Source organism: Salvelinus namaycush, chromosome 4 (assembly GCF_016432855.1).
Source record: "Salvelinus namaycush isolate Seneca chromosome 4, SaNama_1.0, whole genome shotgun sequence".
Lineage (NCBI taxonomy): Eukaryota > Metazoa > Chordata > Actinopteri > Salmoniformes > Salmonidae > Salvelinus > Salvelinus namaycush.
The window spans coordinates 65162997-65185123 of NC_052310.1; the positions used below are offsets into that span (position 1 = coordinate 65162997).

Here is a 22127-nt window from a genome sequence, read left to right on the forward strand (position 1 = left end):
AGAACTTATTTAGGCTTGCCATAACAAATGGGTTGAATACTTATTGACTCAAGACATTTCAGCTTTCCATTTTTTATTAAAAACATAATTCCCCTTTGACATTATGGTGTATTGTGTGTAGAACAGTGACACAAAATGTCAATTTAATATATTTTAAATTCAGGTTGTAACACAACAAAATGTGGGAAAAGTCAAGGCGTGTGAATACTTTCTGAAGGCACTGTACATACTGTAAGCAGCTGTCACGAATTCCGCCGTAGATGGTGCCTCTTCCCGTTCGGGCGGCGCTCGGCGGGTCGTCGTCTCCGGCCTACTAGCTTCCACCGATCCCCTTTTCTGTATCATTTAGTGTTGTCTGATTTGTTGCACCTGTTTTGTGTTTAGGTTTGATTGTGGGCTATTTAAACCCAGTTGGCCCGCCGACTTTTGTGCGGGCTTGTTTTTCTGTTTGTGGTGTTTCATTTCATTCTTGTGGTGTCTGTTCCGATTCAATTTAGTCCTGTTTGTTTTGGACTGGGACTTTACGCGCCCTTGTGTGTGTGGCGTGACCGTCTCTCTGATAATTTTGGAATATTAAATCCACGTCCTTTCTGAACTACCCTGCTCTCTGCGCCTGACTCCTTCACTCACCACTTTTGGAACTGTGACAGCAGCAGTCAGGTTCCCTGATCTGAAATATGCTTTTCTGACATGTAGACAAAACATCCTTTAGTATCCTGATGTTCTTTATCTCTAGCTTGTAAGCATGATATACTATACCTCTGTAATGTGGTGCGTGCTGCTGGCAGGGAAGTCAGGCGCAGGAGAATAAACTTGGTAAAAACGGAGCTGTTTAATAAACATCAAAACCTCCGAAAACCAAAGTATACAACATAACAAATAGAGGGTGCAAAACCCGTCGCACACCAGAATTAACAATACACACCTACATACAACAAACAATCTCATGAGGGGAAACAGAGGGTTAAATACACAACATGTAATTGATGGGATTGGAACCAGGTGTGTAGGAAGACAAGACAAAACCAATGGAAAATGAAAAATGGATCAATGATGGCTAGAAGATCGGTGACGTCGACCGCCGAACACCGTCCAAACAAGGAGAGGGACCGACTTCGGCGGAAGTCGTGACAACCTCCATCTGCTGAGCTGAAATATAAACCAGATAAATATGTCTCGCCAACTTTCAGGTTATACGACCGCATGTAAATATTGCTCAACAATTTATTGCCTTTCATCTTGATGTTCAAATATTGACCAGCGGCTGCCGACCACGCGCCAGTTCATTACGTTTTAAAACGACACAACGACGACAAGCTTTCAATCCTCCCTCCAGGTCTATCTCTTATCCTTCCATTTCTCTCCTCCCTCATCTCTCTCCTCCCTCCCTCCTTCTTTTGTTTGATTAGGCATGACCCTCTCCTCATGCCGGGGAACGAACAGATTGAGAACATGGACATGAACGTGAAGAAGTACGACTCCACAGGGATGTTCCACTGGTGCCAGTCCAAAGACATCGAGAAGGTCATCTTGGTGGGTACCTCACTCCCTCACGCTTCTCCATACTCCCTCCCGCTGAGGGGGTCATTCATCAGTGGCTGTGTCCCAAATGTCACTCTATTTCCTATATAGTGCACTACTTTTTACCTGAAATCTATGGGTTTTCTGTGGGTCCTGGTCAAAAGTAGTCAACTATAAAGGGAATAGGGTGTTATTTGGAACGTATCCGGTGACACGGTCCTCTCCCGCGACAGACGTGTCGTGTCACAAAAGGGCAGTTAAACACATTGTAATGAGGTGGTTGGCATGCCATTTGCTCCATGGGGGAGTCCTGTGTATAGGACATTTCTTATACCAATATGCTGTATTAGAAATGGCAAATTACAATCTAATAGATACTATATTACAGTCAGTAGGTGAATAATAATTTCAAGGGACACTTTGTTCAGAATAACTGAACTGAATAAGGATAGCATTGGTTAGTAATTTGCAGCCTGCAGGTATAATGCTTTATTACTTGTTATAAGTAAGAGCCTTTCTAATGTCCTTTTATAAGGCTTGAATTATATTATGTCACTGGATTTGTTTCCCTGTTTCAGACCAGAAGTGAAGCTGCCATGACTGTCCTAAGCGGCCACGTGGTCGTCTGTATATTTGGAGACGCGAAGTCGGCTTTGGTGGGCCTAAGGAACCTTGTGATGCCTCTGAGAGCTAGCAACTTCCACTACCACGAGCTGAAACCCATCGTGTTTGTGGGTTCTCTGGAGTACCTGAAGAGGGAATGGGAGACCCTTCACAACTTCCCCAAAGTCTCCATTTTACCTGTGAGTAGAGCTAAATCACATTTTGAAAATTGATGTCAGTTTGTTTTCCTCCAGAAGAAAGACACAAAAGGAATATGAGTTAATTGAAACAGAGTTAAATAACTGAAACTGAGACTCAGCGATATGACGTGACCATTCACACTTTGTACAATGACTATCTTTGTTTAATGTTATATAGCTGTATATACCTTTACATTTTGGCTTTGTTCAACTACAGTGTTGTACAAGTTATTACACTGTAACAGATTACTGTGCTGCCAGTAATTTACTGTAAAAATTACAGGAAATGTTTTACAGTGTATAGAATAACTTTTTCACCTTTGTATCCCTCTCCTGTCACAGGGCACACCATCACATCTCTACTATTATCATTTATTATAGAATAATGTTTGTTCATCTTATATTCATATTTCACAGGGCACACCATTAAGCCGGGCCGATCTGAGGGCTGTCAATATCAACCTCTGTGACATGTGTGTCATCCTGTCGGCCAATCAGAACAATATTGACGACGCGTCACTGCAGGACAAGGAATGCATCCTGGCGTCACTCAACATCAAGTCCATGCAGTTTGACGACAGCATCGGGGTCTTGCAGGCTAACTCCCAAGGTAAGCAAGGGGAAGGAGTTGGCCTATCATAGTTCAGTGCTCTGCCCAGAGGGGACAGGCCCTGGCAGGAAGAATATCCCTGACCGGGTGTGTTTGACAGGAAAGCCTGGTGATTCATGTTCTTCAATGACTAGTTAGCTACTGGTTGGTTTCTTCATAATGTAATTGGTGATAATCTGGCATTATTCTGGCATAAAGCCTTACTTGAGGAAGCAAAGTCAATTAAATGTGTATTTGTTTGTAGATTAAAATGCAAATGAATAATAAGAATTATTATTATTATTCATATGTAATCAATCTGGCAATTTCTATATATTTTTTATAGCAGATCATTTATCAATATTATATCAAACAATTCTCGTGTGAGGAGTGGCAGTGGAGTGAAATGGTCTTCAGTAATGGCCTGCCACTCCCTGGCATTGAATGTAATGTAAATGAGACCTCTTGACCTGAAAATACATTTCTGTGCACTTTGGTTGTGTCTCTAATACTTGTATGACCTAGCGGTTTTCCGTAGTCAGCAGCAAGACACAGATGTCAAAACAAGGACCATGTATAATGCATACAGCATCACTGAATTAATGTGTTTACTTGTCAGTTTGAGGAAAGCAAGAGATGTCAAGTCAATCTCACGTCACTTGTTTTATTATTTCGTGGCTTTAATGGAAACAAAATGGGCCACATGTAACATTTGTTATGTTTTAGGGATGGATGGAGGGACCTCTCAAGAATATTACACTCAACATTGTGTAATATTGTCTTACTACAAATTATTTGAATGTGACAAAGAATGGCTAAAATATATATCAACTTATTATAAATAAATCATTATTTGTTCCTTTCTACTGATATACCTTCCTCAGATAATAGATAAGTAAAGGGAAAGGGGGATACCTAGTCAGTTGCGCAGCTAAATGCATTCAACCAAAATGTTTTTTACGCATTTAGCCCAACCCCGCTGAATCAGAGAGGTGCGGAGGGCTGCCTTAATCTACACCCACGTCATCGGCGCCGTGGAACAATGGGGTTAAATGCCTTGCTCAGGGGCAGAACAACAGTGCTACATAGCAGGAATGTGTTTTGTAGTAACCCACAATGTACGCATTTATAAAGCCTTCATAACAGCTACATACAGCCTTTTAATATATGTCATAGGCAGTCATTAACGTCTATATATCTTTCCATGCAGGTTTCACTCCTCCAGGCATGGACAGGTCCTCTCCTGAAAACAGTCCACTTCATGGGGGGTTGGTCCGACAGGCTTCCATCACAACAGGAGCCAACATCCCCATCATCACTGAACTAGGTATGTCAGCAGGTATGAATGAAATGTCACTTTGACAAACTCTTTCAGGAGGGTGAAATGTGTGAAAAGGAAAAGTTTCATGTAATTATATTAATACTTTTTTGTAATGATTGACGAAAAAGCACCAAAATGAATTGCCTCATTGAGAATATGAAACATTTTCTAATCTAATCTATAGTAAGAATGTTTCAGGTTTTGACGATGACAACCAACCAAAACCAAACAGAACATAATTCCTCAGTCATTCTGAAGATGATTTTCATGTTTTTAACCATTCATGACTAATACATTCATCTAATCTTAATAACCTCTTGAACATGCTTCATCACGTAACTATTTCTCCCTAACACTTGTCTGTAGCAACATTATCAAAAACAGCAGGCAAAGTCCTGCCTGTGGTTTCATTCAGTCAGGATAAAAGCAGTGGGATCAACATACAAATAATAACAGAGCTGGGTAAGAAGCTACTGCCTCAGTGTTGCTCTACAGCCGCCTCCTCCTCTTCCTCCATCAAGCTTCCTTTTGATTTCTTGTCCTGCCTGGCCCAAGAGGCTGTGGTTGCTTCCCAAATGGCACCCTATTACTTATGTAGTGCATTACTTTTGACCAGGGCCCTGTGCCTTGGTCAAAAGTAGTGCACTATGTAGGGAACAGGGTGACATTTGGGACGTAGCACTAATCTGGTTCATTCCCATGGTATCACTTTGAGCACATTGTACTATGTTACTCTGGGTTCTTTTGTTGCAATTCACTGTTTTGGCCTATTTTTTTCTTCCTTTCTTCATGCGCCTGTTCTTTTCTTTCTCTTTTCTGAGAATCACAAGGACCTTTCATCCCAATACAAGTCCTTGTGGCTGTTTCCAAAGTAGCATCTTAGTTCTTCATAGATCATATCCTCTGGCCAATGACCTCCTTCCTTTCATCTGACTCGTCAAATCTGACTGACGTTTATTTTCGCACCCAGCTGGAAGTGTCTGATAGAAGTAACACTTCTGAAACAAAACTCAACATCAATACTTTCTTTTTTAAAAGCTTTGTGCTTTTTGTGGTCAAAGGCATGTAAAAAAAAATTGACATAGTTTTGGGCAGTGAAAAGTATGTAAGAAGACTTTTTAACGGAATACCCTGAACAAAAATATAAACGCCACACGGTAAGTGTTGATCGCATGTTTCATGACCTGAAATAAAAGATCCCAGAAATGTTCCATAGGCACAAAAAGCTTATTTCTCTCAAATGTTGTGCATAAATTTGTTTACATCCCTGTCAGTGAGCATTTTTTCTTTGCCAAGATAATCCATCCACATGACAGGTGTGGCATATCAACATTTACATTTAAGTCATTTAGCAGACGCTCTTATCCAGAGCGACTTACAAATTGGAAAGTTCATACATATTCATCCTGGTCCCCCCGTGGGAATTGAACCCTGGTCCCCCCGTGGGAATTGAACCCACAACCCTGGCGTTGCAAGCGCCATGCTCTACCAACTGAGCCACATGGGACCATATCAAGAACCTGATTAAACAGCATGATCATTATTCAGGTGCACCTTGTACTGGGGACAATAAAAGGCCTCTCAAAAATGTGTAGTTTTGACACAACACAGTGCCACATATGTCTCAAGTTTTGAGGGAGCATGCAATTGGCATGCTGACTGCAGGAATGTCCAAGAGAGCTGTTGCAAGAGAATTGAATGTTCATTTCTCTACCATAAGCTGCCTCCAACGTCGTTTTAGAGAATTGGCAGTACGTCCATCCGGCCTCACAACTGCAGACCACGTTTATGGCATCTTGTGGGGAAGCAGTTTGCTGATGTCAACATTGTGAACAGAGTGCCCCATGGTAGCGGTGGGGTTATGGTATGAGCAGGCATATGCTACAGACAACGAACCCAATTGTATTTCATGGATGGCAATTTGAATGCACAAGAAAACAGTGAAGAAATCCTGAGGCCCATTGTGAGGCCCATTTTTTTTTACGGTATCTGTGACCAACAGATGCATATCTGTATTCCCAGTCATATGAAATCCATATATTAGGTCCAAATGAATTAATTTAAATTGACTGATAACCTCATATGAACTGTAACTCAGTAAAATCAATGAAATTGTTGTATGCTGCTTTTATACTTTTGTTCAGTGTAGATATAGTTGGAACTATAGCTATATTTACAAGACAAAACGATATCTTATTGGTGTCGTTAATACTATATATTTAATCTCTTGAGGATTGTTTGTGTTGAATTTCAAAGCTTGAGGCTTTAAATATGCATGAATTCATGAGTGCATGAATGGCCTGGATATGGGTTGTAAGAGCTGACCACAAATCCAACCAGAGACAATACTCACAGATTCAATATACACTGAGTTTACAAAATATTAGGAACACCTGCTTTTTCCATGACCAGGTGAATCCAGGTGAAAGCTATGATTGCTTAATGATGTAATTTGTTAAATCCACAGTGTAGATGAAGGGGTGGAGACAGGATAAACCTTTTCTGCAGTCAAATGACCAAAGCGCCCTCTAGTGGCATCATGGGTGGAATGTTATTACTATTTTTCATAATTAATAAACATTTATTGATTTTTACACCAAAAATCCAGTGTTTCTATGTCAAACGGTTTTGTTATATTTCAGTCTTCTGTAATGTACATTGGGGGAGTGCTGCAGAGATGGTTGTCCTTCTGGAAGGTTCTCCCATCCCCACAGAGGAACTCTAGAGCTCGGTCAGAGTGACCATCAGGTTCTTGGTCACCTCCATGACGAAGGCCCTTCTCCCCCGACTGCTCAGTTTGGCCGGACGGCCAGCTCTAGGAAGAGTCTTGGTGGTTCCAAACTTCTTCCATTTAAGAATGATGGAGGCAACTGTGTTCTTGTGGACCTTCAATGCTAAAGACATTTTTTGGTACCCTTCCCCAGATCTGTGCCTCGACACAATCCTGTCTCGGAGCTCTACGGACAATTCCTTCAACCTCATGGCTTGGTTTTTGCTCTGACATGTACTGTCAACAGTGGGACCTTATATAGACAGGTGTGTTCCTTTCCAAATCATGTCCAGTCAATTGAATTTACCACAGGTGGACTCTAATCAAGTTGTAGAAAAATCTCAAGGATGATCAATGGAAACAGGATGCACCTGAGCTCAATTTCGAGTCTCATAGCAAAGGGTCTGCATACTTATGTAAATAATGTATTTCTGTTTTTTATTTGTAATACATTTGCAAACATTTTTTAAAGCCTGTTTTCACTTTGTCATTATGGGGTATTGTGTGTAGATTCAAGAGGATTTTTTATTTTATTTAATCCATTTTGTTTAAGACTACCAATAAATTATTTGACCCTGATTTAGCCCACTGCAATAAAAAGTTAAAGAAGGATTTTTAAGCCTTGGGACAATTGAGACATGGATTGTGTTTGTGTGACATTCAGAGGTTGAATCGGCAAGAAAAAAAGATTTAAGTACCTTTGAACGGTGAATGGTAGAAGGTGCCAGGCGCACCGGTTTGAGTGTGTCAAGATCTGCAACGGTACTGGGTCTTTCACGCTCAACAGTTTCCTGTGTGTATCAAGAATGGTCCACCACCCAAAGGATATCCAGCCAACTAGACACAACTGTGGCAAGCATTGGAGTCACATGGGCCAGCATGCCTGTGGAACGCTTTCGACACCTTGTAGAGACACCTTGTAGATGGCCCAAAGAATTGAGGCTGTTCTGAGGGCAAAAGGGGGTGCAACTCAATATTAGAAGGTGTACCTAATGTTTTCTACACTCGGTGAATGTTTGGTTTCATCAACGATGCCTATAAAGATTAAGATCTTCTCCAAGTACAACAATGATTTGAATGTATACTTTTGAAATACTAAACCCCCTTTGATTCTCATAACAATCCATATCCCCTGCCATTGACTGTTTAAAGCAATCCCTCTGTGCTATCAGGCATTGTGTACGTTCTATCACTGAATATGTGATGCTTCATAGTCACTGTTGGATGTGAACCATGTCTTAGATTAAGTTGCACATTTAGTCTGTATGTAAAAGTATATAGTATGCATGATAATTCTTTACTCCATATGGTTGAGCTTTTGATCAAATTGAGTTGTACTGTATTGTATATTCAGCAGCCTACACCTTGACCAAACCGGCCCCATACGCGCGTCCACCATTGTGGTCATGTTGATTTTTGTCTCTCCCCACCAGACACGTTTATGACGCGTTTATGAAGTTAAAATATCAAAACCAACTGTGAACCAACTCTATTCATTTGGAGACTGGTCGAAACACACATGAAACATTCATGGACATTTAGCTAGCTTGTTGTTGCTAGCTACTTTGTCGTGGGAGATAAACATTGGGTTGTTATTTTACCTGAAATCCATAATGGTCCTATTTTTTGCTGGATCTCTGTAGAATTGTTACCCATTTTGAGTTAACACACAATTTTCTACTTTGACAATTATTTCACAGGTAAAGGGGAGACCTAGTTCGTTTTTTGTTTGTTTTCTTTGATTAAATCAAATCAAATTGTATTTGTCACATGCGCCGATGTAACGGCGTTCCTCCTCCTCTTCATCCGAAGAGGAGGAGCAGGGATTAAACCAAAATGCAGCGTCTTGATATGACATGATTTATTTAAGTAAAGACGAAAACACGAACTTCACTTGAAACTAAACAAAACAACAAACGGAGTAGACGAACCTGAACATAAGAACTTACATAACACGAAGAACTCACGAACAGGAAAATGACTACACAAAACGACGAACGAACGAAACAGTCCCGTATGGTGCAAACAAACACAGACACAGGAGACAACCACCCACAACAAACAGTGTGAAAACACCTACCTTAATATGACTCTCAATCAGAGGAAATGAAAACCACCTGCCTCTAATTGAGAGCCATATCAGGTCACCCTTTAAACCAACATAGAAACAGAAAACATAGACTGCCCACCCAAACTCACGTCCTGACCAACTAACACATACAAAACTAACAGAAAACAGGTCAGGAACGTGACATAACCCCCCCCTCAAGGTGCGAACTCCGGGCGCACCAGCACAAAGTCTAGGGGAGGGTCTGGGTGGGCATCTGACCACGATGGTGGCTCAGGCTCTGGGCGAGGTCCCCACCCCACCATAGTCAATCCCAGCTTACTTCTCCCCATCAGAATGACCACCCTCCTATTCCACCCACCTAATATAAGAGGCAACACCAAAATAAGGGACAGCTCCGGGACAAGGTAGCTCAGGACAGAGAGGTAGGTCAGGATAGAGAGGTAGGTCAGGATAGAGAGGTAGCTCAGGATAGAGAGGTAGCTCAGGATAGAGGGGCAACTCCGGACTGAAGGGCAGCTCCGGACAGAGAGACAGCTCTGGACTGAGTGGCAGTTCTGGATACATGGCAGCTCTGGACGCTCATGACTAGCTGACGGCTCTGGACGCTCATGGCTGGCTGACGGCTCTGGACGCTCATGGCTGGCTGACGGCTCTGGACGCTCATGGCTGGCTGACGGCTCTGGACGCTCATGGCTGGCTGACGGCTCTGGACGCTCATGGCTGGCTGACGGCTCTGGACGCTCATGGCTCGCTGACGGCTCTGGCAGATCCTGTCTGGTTGGCGGCTCTGGCAGATCCTGTCTGGTTGGCGGCTCTGGCAGATCCTGTCTGGTTGGCGGCTCTGGCAGATCCTGTCTGGTTGGCGGCTCTGGCAGATCCTGTCTGGTTGGCGGCTCTGGCAGATCCTGACTGATGAATGGCTCTAGCGGCTCCTGACTGACTAACGGCTCTGACGGCTCGGGACAGACGGGCGGCTCTAATGGCTCGGGACAGACGGATGGCTCAGACGGCGCTGGGGAGACGGATGGCTCAGACGGCGCTGGGGAGACGGATTTGTTATATTTCAGTCTTCTGTAATGTACATTGGGGGAGTGCTGCAGAGATGGTTGTCCTTCTGGAAGGTTCTCCCATCCCCACAGAGGAACTCTAGAGCTCGGTCAGAGTGACCATCAGGTTCTTGGTCACCTCCATGACGAAGGCCCTTCTCCCCCGACTGCTCAGTTTGGCCGGACGGCCAGCTCTAGGAAGAGTCTTGGTGGTTCCAAACTTCTTCCATTTAAGAATGATGGAGGCAACTGTGTTCTTGAGCCTGCCCAACCTTACCTGGTTGAATGCTCCCCGTCGCCCGACCAGTGCGGGGAGGTGGAATAACCCGCACCGGGCTATGTAGGCGAACCGGGGACACCATGCGTAAGGCTGGTGCCATGTATGCCGGCCCAAGGAGACGTACTGGTGGCCAGATATGTAGAGCCGGCTTCATGGCACTTGGCTCAATGCTCAATCTAGCCCTACCAGTGTGGGGAGGTGGAATAACCCGCACCGGGCTATGCACACGTACAGGAGACACCGTGCGCTCTACTGCGTAACACGGTGTCTGCCCGTACTCCCGCTCTCCACGGTTAGCCTGGGAAGTGGGCGCAGGTCTCCTACCTGCCCTCGGCCCACTACCTCTTAGCCCCCCCCCAAGAAATTTTTGGGGTTTCTTCTCGGGCTTCCTTGCTAGCCGTGTACCTTCATATCTCCGGTCTTGAGCTTGATTCTCCGGCTTCCAGCCACGTCTCCTAGCTGCCTCCTCATACCACCGCTGTTGGGCTCTCGCTGCCTCCATCTCCTCACGAGCGCGGCGATATTCCCCAATGTGCGCCCAGTGTCCTTTTCCCTCTAATACTTCCTCCCAAGTCCATGAGTCCTGATCTCTTGGCCGCTGCTCGAACTTGCGCTGCTTGGTTCTGGAGAGGTGGGTAATTCTGTCACGATCGTCTTGACTTTGAAGCGAGGACCAAAACGCAGCGTGTGAGAAATACATTCTCTTTTTATTAGAGAAGAGCAATGAATGAAACAAAACAACAAACTGACGACCGTGAAGCTATATAAACAAAATGGTGCTGACACTGACCACTACACACTGACATAGACAACCACCCACAACAAACAGTGTGAAAACACCTACCTTAATATGACTCTCAATCAGAGGAAATGAAAACCACCTGCCTCTAATTGAGAGCCATATCAGGTCACCCTTTAAACCAACATAGAAACAGAAAACATAGACTGCCCACCCAAACTCACGTCCTGACCAACTAACACATACAAAACTAACAGAAAACAGGTCAGGAACGTGACAGCCGAGTACAACAGGTGTAGACCTTACAGTAAAATGCTTACTTACAAGCCCTTAACCAACAATGCAGTTTTAAGAAAAATAAGTGTTAAGTAAAAAATAGATAAGTACAAAATACTTAAAGAGCAGCAGTAAAATAACAGTAGCGAGGTTATATACAGAGGGTACCGGTACAGAGTCAATGTGCGGGGGCACAGGTTAGTCGAGGATTAATCTCTCCACATTCATCTTTCAATCACCCACGTGGGTTAGTATGCTTGGGAAAACCAATGAGTAGATGGGAAAGGCGGGACTTACAGCGCATCAGCGCATCCAAACTGCCCGTTGACGCACGAGCAGTTTGAATGAAATGAGTGAATAACATGTATGTGTTGCAATGCTCACGCACGCAACCTGGCCGGTCTAGTCGGCATGTTACTGGCAAAGTCAACAGCATGTGTTTCATGCTATACCATGATACTGTAGTAGCATACACATCAATAAGTTCCTATTTGTATGTCTTTCTCCACCAGTGAATGACTCCAATGTTCAGTTCCTGGACCAGGATGATGATGATGACCCTGACACAGAATTGTACCTCACTCAGCCCTTCGCCTGTGGGACGGCCTTCGCAGTCAGTGTGCTGGATTCCCTGATGAGTGCGGTAAGACACAAAACCCAGACCTGAAGGCTTGTGTTGGCTCCCCTGAGCGATTGGCTAGGCTTTCGCTCAGTGGGCTCGCCAGAGACCCGGGTTCGGACCCCAGTTGATAACGCAAAGTGCTTGTGGTTTAGACATTTCATAACCTAAAGGCGTAATGAAAATATTGGTTAGGAAGGTGTAACTATAGATGTTTTTAACGAAAAAGGTATCTATACAGACATCATCATATCAAGCAAGGTCTTAGTGGAATCCCATTGGTACAATTGCATTTTATGTCCCAGTGTTTAAAAAGCTCCAGGAAGACAGACACGAAAGCCTGGCACTTTACCTGGTATGATGGCTTCATCTGTCTACCTTTCACATTGACTGAGAAGCTGCCTTCAAGTGCGATTCACTGTAGACAAAGGTCATGCTACTTAATAGATTGGCCTCGTCCATCATTCTGCTCTGGAGCCCTGACAGCGGCCCAGCCAGGGGACATGTCCCTGTGTAGAACAAACAAGGACAGACAGACAGAGAGACAGCTGTAGCCTCTATAGTCTACAGCGTTAGAAAGCGGCAGACATCACAGTACAGGCTCACTAATGGTGAACAAAGCAGTGATCAAGATGTGCATGATATTAGGAAGAAGGGACAGAGAAATCAAAAGGCCTGAACATGTTCTCTAGTCTACATTGGTGTAACTGACTAAAAGGAGGTTGTTACATATTTATTATCCCACCACTGCTACTCTACTGTCGTCTCTTCTCTATCCAGCTAAACCTTTCGTTCCCGATCTTACCACTCCTAAGAGTACTTCAACAGCATGAATGTGTAGGAACAAGTCACTGTAGCTCTGTCTGATGGACGTGAATGGAGAGGAGTGAGAGAGAGAGTAACCTGCAGTAATTGGAATATCCTGTTTGTTCTGTCTGGGTACAGGGTGACGTGAAGAGACAGGCCAGGGTTAGATAGCACTTTCTCTTCAGGCTGCATGGCACTTTGAGTGGATTCAGCTGTGACTTTGGCTGGGTTTGCTTTGCTTAAGGATACTCCCTCTCTCTCTCTCTCTTGCTCTCTCTCCTTCTCCTTCATCCTTTCAGACATACTTCAATGATAATATCCTCACCCTGATCCGGACGCTGGTAACAGGGGGGGCCACTCCGGAGCTGGAGGGTCTGTTGGCGGAGGAGAACGCATTACGAGGAGGCTACAGCACGCCGCAGACCCTCGCTAACCGGGACAGGTGTCGTGTGGCACAGCTAGCCTTGTACGACGGGCCTTTCGCTGACTTGGGAGTAAGTGACTGGTTGTGTTTTGTCACCTCGGCTTGCAGTAGAGAGAAGTCCTTCAGGGCTGTTTGCTCATCGAGGCCAGTAGGGGAGAACAAGGCATGTGGAGATGGCTGGGTGATATGATATATCCAGGCCTGTGACCCCTATCATAGCAAATGCTGAACCATACAAACAGTGGACATGTTTATAATGAAATTCATTTTGAGGGAGATATACTATATTCATATGTAAATACACCTTTCATTCACATTAAGAAATATATGTATTTTTATCAGATTTTTTATTGAGATCTGTATCATTTGACAAACGTGTGTGAAATATCAAAACTCCGTATGAAATGTTCTGCTTCTCTGCCTTACAGGATGGTGGTTGCTACGGTGACTTATTTTGTAAAGCTTTAAAAACTTACAACATGCTGTGCTTCGGAATTTATCGATTAAGAGACGCACATTTAAACACACAAAGTCATACAAGTCAATGCACTAAACGGTGAGTATGTTGTAGCTTAAATTACTGTTGGCAGAATGTCCACTACCCAGAAGGCAAAACTGGTTGCAACGACATCATTACAACTAGATGTCAACCGTTGTAATATGGTTGTAATTACGTCATTTCAACCAGCTTTGGCATCTGGTTGATAATTTCTGGGGATAAATCAATAGTAGATCATCTGTATTGATGACTCATCACTGGCTCTTTCCTCTTTAGGTATGTGATAACCAATCCGCCATATGGTTTTGAGTTGGTGCCATCAGACCTGATCTTCTGCCTGATGCAGTTTGACCACAATGCGGGTCAGTCCAGGGCCAGCCTCTCCCACAGCTCCCACTCCTCCCATTCTTCCAGCAAAAAGAGCTCCTCCGTCCATTCTCTCACTGCCACCAACCGTACCAACCGCGCCAAGAGCAGGGACTCACGGGACAAACAGAAGTATGTACCCCTCTAAAGATGGTTGCATCCCAAATGGTACCCTATTCTCTATATAGTACACTACTTTTGACCAGAGCCCTATTGGCCATTTCATTTATGGTACAAAAGGTTAATAAAATAAAGAGTGTTACTGCTTGACAGTTAGTGTCTCTTTTAAATCATTACCAATTTGGGGGCAAAAAAAGAAAAAAGATTGTTGCTTTTAGGGTTCAGGGAATAGGGTGCCATTTGGGACGTAACCATGTTTGTCTGATTCTCTGTGTTTGTGTTTGTTGAGTAATGCAATGTGAACTGTCTTAACTGTTGTCAAGTGTCCTATCCGGTTTCTTCTCACTGATCGACATCAATGGGTCTATAACATAGAAATCAAAATGGCTACCGAAGTGCCTTAAGTCGATGATGACAGCCAGTGCTTGACTTGGGCCAGAGCTGTCCGGAGCGCTGTACCGGCACTTCTAATATTTGGGGAATTGCGTACCGGCTCCTCTATAAAACAAAATAGCATGTTGCCGGCCCAGATTCCCACACCAAGGCAAAAAAGTTTGATCAAAGTGGAATGCAGGCAGGATCTGCATTGAATAATAGCAAGGGAGAGTGGGCATTAATTTTTCTGATTCCTCTTTGTTCAAGTCTATTTGCCGCTAGTCAGTGAATCTGCGTGTGACAGTAGACTTGTGCAGATTGAAAATGTGCCAGGCTGAACGGCATGATGCGCAGTTCCAAGTTGTCAAATTAAGGTTTGTAAGGTCATGGAAATTAGTTTCATAATTGTTGTTAATGTAAATCATGAAAGCACACTTTTAAATATGAGCAATCAATTAAAAAATGACATATCAGCCATTATCTGAATGACCCTTCAGTGCATGTCTGTGGTGCTGCATGAGTGCCAGTGTGAGTGGGCTATTGCCCGAGGAGAGAGAGCGCAACATTTCAGGAGCAGGTATAAAATAATGACAGACAACAGACTAACTAGATGGCCAATTCAAAACATAACTTGTAGCAGTTATGTCGCTATTTAATTATAGCTAACTAAGCATTAATGTAGTTGTCGCCTTTCCACCGGCACTATAGATAGCCTAAATACATCTGCACCGTAGGAAAGCTGGGATTCCCCTCTACGGAAAAGTATGAAAATGTATGCATTCCCTACTGTTAGTCGCTCTGGATAAGAGCATCTGCTAAATTACTTATATGTAAATGTATTAAACAGTTATCTCCCCTGAAACAGTCATATCTGAGCCTTATACAATACCAGTCAAACTACTCATTCAAGGGTTTTTCTATATTTTACTATTTTATAATAATATAATAATAGTGAAGACATCAAAACTATGAAATAACACATATGGAATCATGTAGTAACCCAAAAAGTGTTTAACAATCAAACTATATTTTGGATTTTAGATTCTTCAAAGTAGCCATCCTTTGCCTTGATGACAGCTTTGCACACTCTTGGCATTCTCTCAACCAGCTTCAACTGGAATGCTTTTCCATCACTCTGCGGTCCAACTCATCCCAAACCATCTCAATTGGGTTGAGGTCGGGTGATTGTGGAGGCCAGGTCATCTGATGCAGCACTCCATCACTCTCCTTCTTTGTCAATTACAATACACAAAGCCTGGAGGTGTGTTGGGTCATTGTTCTGTTGAAAAACAAATGATAGTCCCACTAAGCGCAATCCAGATGGGATGGAATGTTGGGGTAGCCATGCTGGTTAAGTGTGCCTTGAATTCTAAGTAAATCACTTCAATTTATGAAGCTGGTAACTCTAATGAACTTATCCTCTGCAGCAGAGGTAACTCTGTGTCTTTCTTTGCTGTGGCGGTCCTCATGAGAGCCAGTTTCATCATAGCGCTTGGTGGTTTTTGCGACTGCACTTGAAGAAACTTTCAAAGTTCTTGAAAAGTTCTGGATTGATTGACATTCATGTCTTAAAGTAATGGTGGACTGTCGTTTCTCTTTGCTTGTTTGAGCTGTTCTTGCCATAATATGGACTTGGTCTTTTACCAAATAGGGATATCTTCTGTATACCATCCCTACCTTGTCACAACACAACTTATTGGCTCAAACACATTAAGAAGGAAAGAAATTCCACAAATGTACTTTTAGCAATGCACACCTGTTAATTTAAATGCATTCCAGGCGACTACTTCATGAAGCTGGTTGAGAGAATGCCAAGAGTGTACAAAGCTGTCATCAAGGTAAAGGGTGGCTACTTTGATGAATCTCAAATATATTTTGATTTGTTTAACACTTTTTTGGTTACTACATGATTCCGTATGTGTTATTTCGTAGCTGTGATGTCTTCACTATTATTCTACAATGTAGAAAATAGTCAAAATAAAGAAAAACCCTGCAATGAGTATGTGTGTCCAAACTTTTTGACTGGTACTGTATATAAAGATGTCTAGTTAGATACCTTATCCATTTGATCCCTGATTCATTGAACGAGGGAATAATTTTTTTAAGACAGAAGTATTTGGTTTTAATATTTCATATCAAGGATGGCAACAGTAAGCAGCCTTCCAGTGTCAATAATGCTTACTTTTTCATGTAGACTATAATAATAGTCATGCAAATTTGGTTAAAAGTCATGGAGATGTCATTGAAAATGTGTATGAACCCGTAACAGTGAATAATCAGAGGTCTCTATAGCATAATGTAATTTTTGAATTTCGCCGAACATGGTTTAATGGACCGACTTGGAAAAAGACAGCTCCTGCTCCTTTTTTCATCCCGATTCAAGCGCTGATAACAGCAGAAGGTAACACTTGATATTAAGATCCCTTAATAAACCATTTATAAACAGTTTACTTACATTTATTAATCATTGTTCCTATATTTGTAAATGTCAATAAGCAATCTGTAAATAGGCATTTAAGCATTTTAATTATTTATTACTGAGTTAAGATAATTAATAAGGTGTTTGATCATAGTATGTCACAATTTCAAAATAATTTATAATGTACTACCAGTGTACTAATAAACCAGTTATAAAGCAGTTATTGTCAACTCATCAGATTATTTATAAGGCATGTGTTAATGGTTGATTAATGGTTTGACTCACTATTTATAAACATATTTATAAATGTATTTATCTATGTCAGGTATTCCCAAACTGGGCAATGCCGTCGGGGGTACGCCAAATAATAATGTGATTTTAAATTTATTTTAAATTAATAATATATATATTTTTTTTTCACATTTTCAAACAGTCCATTTATATTTTCCAAAGGGACTATACATTTGGGTGAGGTTTGAGTAGCCCCGTTTCACTGCCAAAAATAAAATTAAACCATCTCGTGTTCAGCGAAATAACAGCACAATGTCAAGTACAGGTAGCCTAGTTAAATAATTAACATCCAATCACATTAACCGTTACTTTTTCGCGGGAATTCCACTAACGATCCGTATGTAGCCAAACGTAGCTGCTGCTCAATCCATTTGCTCGAAAATTGATAAATGGTTAAAAAAAGTAAGGCCTGTGTCCATAGAGACACATACCAGCTCTACTGGTAGTACTGCTAATACTAATACTATATGATGAGAACTGATTTGGGGTTCACTTATATTAGGAGTAGTGCCTTTCTTCAGCCACAGTGTGTTATATGTGCAAAAGTACTATCTCACAACTCAATGAAACTCTTGTGCAGACATTTAGAAACAAAACATGGCAATTTGAAAAATAAGCCACGGGAGTAGTAAGACGTGTATAAAAGCAACAGATACCATTAATAAGAAGGGTCTAGAAGCGTCTTATATGGTGAGCTACCGAGTGGCTAGGACAGGCAAGCCCCATGCTATTGTGGAGGACTTCATTCTTGCTGGCTGGGACAAAGCTGGGTGAAAAGGCCCAAAAAACTATACAGGTCAAAACGATCATATGCCACTATGTTTTCACTGCAGGATGGAAGGTGTCACTGGACTCCTAATTATCCCATTATCCAATCCGCGAAATCGAGAAGATTGAAATAATACTCGTTTTTTTATTAAACTGCCTTTTCCATCAGCATGCTAGGCTAACTAATGCTAAAGCAGCCCATTGGATTCCAGAACACTCCCGACAGCAACTCACCCCAATTCTAGGCGTCACATGCTGTTTATAAATGGTTTATTAAGCCAAGGCTCCTTAATATAAAGTGTTACCCAGCTGAATATAATGCAATACTACACTTGTAATCTCTAAACAAGGAACTACTCACACATACTGCATACTGAGAGATCATTTGTGTGTGATCTCCTTGAGAATACTGAAGTTTAAGTGTGGGTTTACAGGATATCTTTAACAGTTACTGAGGTTGCTGAGTGAGTGCTACAATGGTTAGTACTGTAGGTGAGACTACAAATATACTTACAAGCTTGTTTTTATTTATCTTGCATATTTTTTGGTCTTACATAGCATACTTATTTTAGTGTTTTAATATAGGCGAATGCCTATTTTAGATATATTAAGTTTGGATGTTGCATGCTTTTCATATCTTTTTTTAATTACAGTGAAATCAAAAAGAGGACCATTTAAACAGTAGCATGGAGAACTCTCTGAACGCTGTGGAAACAAGCATGGACATTCTATAGTTGCTTTGCATTTGTATACCAATGTAGCGTACATGCTGTAACATCAATTTATCAAATTATAAGCAAATGAATTGGAACCATGTTACCGTAATACACTTTGATGTGTTCAAACTTTTTTAGGGATGGATATTAAGCTAGGCTGAGGCTCAAACTTTTTATACTGGGCTAGTAGAAATATGACAAACTAGCCAGCCAGGCCAGTGAAATGTTCAAATATCGCATGGCACAGATTTTGGACATGAATTTGTGATCTACTAGCCTGGCTGGTCAGTGCCCAAAATCCTTAAAGGAATACTTTGGGATTTTGGCAATGAGGCCCTTTTATCTACTGCTCCAGCATCAGATTAACTCGTAGATACCCATGCTAGTAGATACCTATAGATTTCCAGGCATTGCGCTAACGCTAGTTAGCATTGGCTCTCGAAACTACCTCTAACTTCCTTCATAATGGACACAGAGACATAAACATGGTATACACGAGTTCATCTGACTCAGAGGAAGTAGATACAAAATCCTGAAGAACCCCTTTAAGTTTCATCCTAGCACATTTAGAATGGTTATTAGACATATGGTTATACAATGTATGATGTCTATTTGTCTTACATGCGTAGTTCACACTTGTTTTTCTAAAGTGCAACAAGGATGAATAAAATGGGCCAAGGTATGGATGCGATGAATGCATATGCATGAAGTAGATAATGCATCAAAGTCATGCACTTGTTGACTTTTTTTTTTGCTTTCTAAATGAAAGCAAAGAAGCTTCTGGTGTTTCCAAAATAAATGCTGCAACGCCCGACAGCATCCCAGACCTGCATGACTATAAGCTCGTCATCAGTCCCTCTTAAATACTACATTATGGAGTAGTTCATATGATCACACCAAATGGTTTGATGCCACTTTGACTTGTTTTCAGACAAAGTAAATAGCAAACACATTTTCCAGATGGGGACAATAAAGTAAACAAGTAAAGTCAGTCAAGTAAAGTCAGTCAAAGTAGAGTAAATCCTTTCAGCCATTATGGATCTTTATACACTAACCACCAGATACTTCAGCCATTATGGATCTTTCTACACTAACCACCAGATACTTCAGCCATTATGGATCTTTCTACACTAACCACCAGATACTTCAGCCATTATGGATCTTTCTACACTAACCACCAGATACTTCAGCCATTATGGATCTTTCTACACTAACCACCAGATACTTCAGCCATTATGGATCTTTCTACACTAACCACCAGATACTTCAGCCATTATGGATCTTTCTACACTAACCACCAGATACTTCAGCCATTATGGATCTTTCTACACTAACCACCAGATACTTCAGCCATTATGGATCTTTCTACACTAACCACCAGATACTTCAGCCATTATGGATCTTTCTACACTAACCACCAGATACTTCAGCCATTATGGATCTTTCTACACTAACCACCAGATACTTCAGCCATTATGGATCTTTCTACACTAACCACCAGATACTTCAGCCATTATGGATCTTTCTACACTAACCACCAGATACTTCAGCCATTATGGATCTTTCTACACTAACCACCAGATACTTCAGCCATTATGGATCTTTCTACACTAACCACCAGATACTTCTGTGAAAGTACACTTGTTAGGACAATGTCATTGAATAAGTAATTTCATAATTTAATATATACAGTACGGCTTTCAAATCAACCGTCAGTTGGTCTTGTAGTTCTAATTTGATCCACACAAGGCAGGTTGCATCAAGCCAAAGCCTGAAGCCCCTCATAAAGCAATATTACTTTTGAATGATTTTAAATCTTGAATATAAACATTATCGATTTTGGGTGGATCCCAAATGGGACCCTATTCCCTTTAAAGTGCACTACTTTTGACCAGGGCCCATAAAGCGCTGGGTCAAAAGTAGTGCACTATTAAGGATTAGGGTGCCATTAGGGACGCAACCTATGAGTCCATTTCAGCCATCCCAGCTGACCCAGAGCTGAATGCATTGATTGTTGTAGACTATTGTACGGTGGCGGTACATTATGATATTTGCATTGCATGACCACTGACACACACAACAGCATGGTAAACTATTCTATAAAGATAGCTTGCTATCTGACATTAGGTCCCATTCAGCTTAAACAGTACTGATTTGGAATGCTTATGATATAGCCTTTTAATCACTTAGACATTTTGGTAAACAGTGATTGCATTCCAAGTGGCACCTTATTCCCTAGTGCACTACTTTTGACCAATCCCCTATGGGCTCTGGTCAAAAGAAGGTGCACTGTAATAGGGAATAGGGTGACATTTAAGACGGAACCAGTAACATCCACAAACCATTAACTGTTTGATTTCTCTGTTGCTTCTCAGAAAAGACATGGTTTACAGATGAGCCTGAGAACGCGGCCTACCACAGGAACATTCACATCAAGCCAATGAGTACTAGTCACAGTAGTCACACAGCCAACCACCAGGTCAACCAGAACCCTTACAAATCCACCAACAACCATATTCCATCCATCAGAGAGGTGGAGGACGAATGCTGAACTACAGAACCCCATGTTGACACCTACAGTAGAACCCACCTGTAGAACACCTGGGGAAAACACTTGGAACTAGAAACCAAGAACATCTAGAACCCACCTAGAGAACACATGGAAGTACACCTAGAACCCGTGGAACTGGAACCTGAAGAACACCTTAAAGCGAGAATCTTTAGTTGCTTTAATGATATATACCCATTGAATCTTGAAGAATATAACTTAGACTTGCCTCATGAGCTTAGTTCAACTGTCGTACCCCATCAGAACCCAAAATATATGTTTGTTTTACTCCAATGTTTGTAAACAATGTAAATGTAAACAAATACTGTATAGCCTCAAAACATGGTAAAAACTGTAATGTTGATATTTTGGCTGGTCAGTCCTTCCATCCATAGCTCTCTCTCTGAATTTGAGAGTGGTTACATTTCTCCAGGCCCATCCCTCAGCTTTTTTACCCCCCCCCCCCAAAAAGGGTTGACCGCTTTATTATTTCAAGTAAAGATTCTAGCTTTAAAGGGATACTTTGGGATTGTATATATTTCCCCCAGAGTCAGATGAACTCGTGGATAACATTTTTATGTCTCTGTGTCCAGTATGAAGGAAGTTTGAGGTAGTTTCACGAGCCAATGCTAACTAGCGTTACACATAGACTCCCAGTCATTGCGCTATCTGCGCTATCTGCTAGCGTGCTAGCATGCTAGCAGTTAGCAACTTCCTTCAAACTGCATGCAGAGACATAAAAATGGTATCCACTCTGAG

The 22127-nt window shown here is 42.0% G+C and overlaps 1 protein-coding gene across 1 annotated transcript in view; it reads left to right on the plus strand.

Moving 5' to 3' along the window:
* LOC120046735 (calcium-activated potassium channel subunit alpha-1-like) overlaps nt 1–21217 on the plus strand; it is a 220540-nt gene extending 199323 nt beyond the window's left edge. Inside the window, exons 20-28 of the mRNA XM_038992204.1 lie at nt 1410–1533; nt 2100–2324; nt 2742–2934; nt 4124–4240; nt 11929–12059; nt 13142–13336; nt 13695–13822; nt 14042–14263; nt 21196–21217. Coding sequence (XP_038848132.1) covers nt 1410–1533; nt 2100–2324; nt 2742–2934; nt 4124–4240; nt 11929–12059; nt 13142–13336; nt 13695–13822; nt 14042–14263; nt 21196–21217 — 1357 coding nt within the window. The remainder of the gene's footprint in view (nt 1–1409; nt 1534–2099; nt 2325–2741; nt 2935–4123; nt 4241–11928; nt 12060–13141; nt 13337–13694; nt 13823–14041; nt 14264–21195) is intronic.
* The last annotated feature ends 910 nt before the right edge of the window (nt 21218–22127 follow it).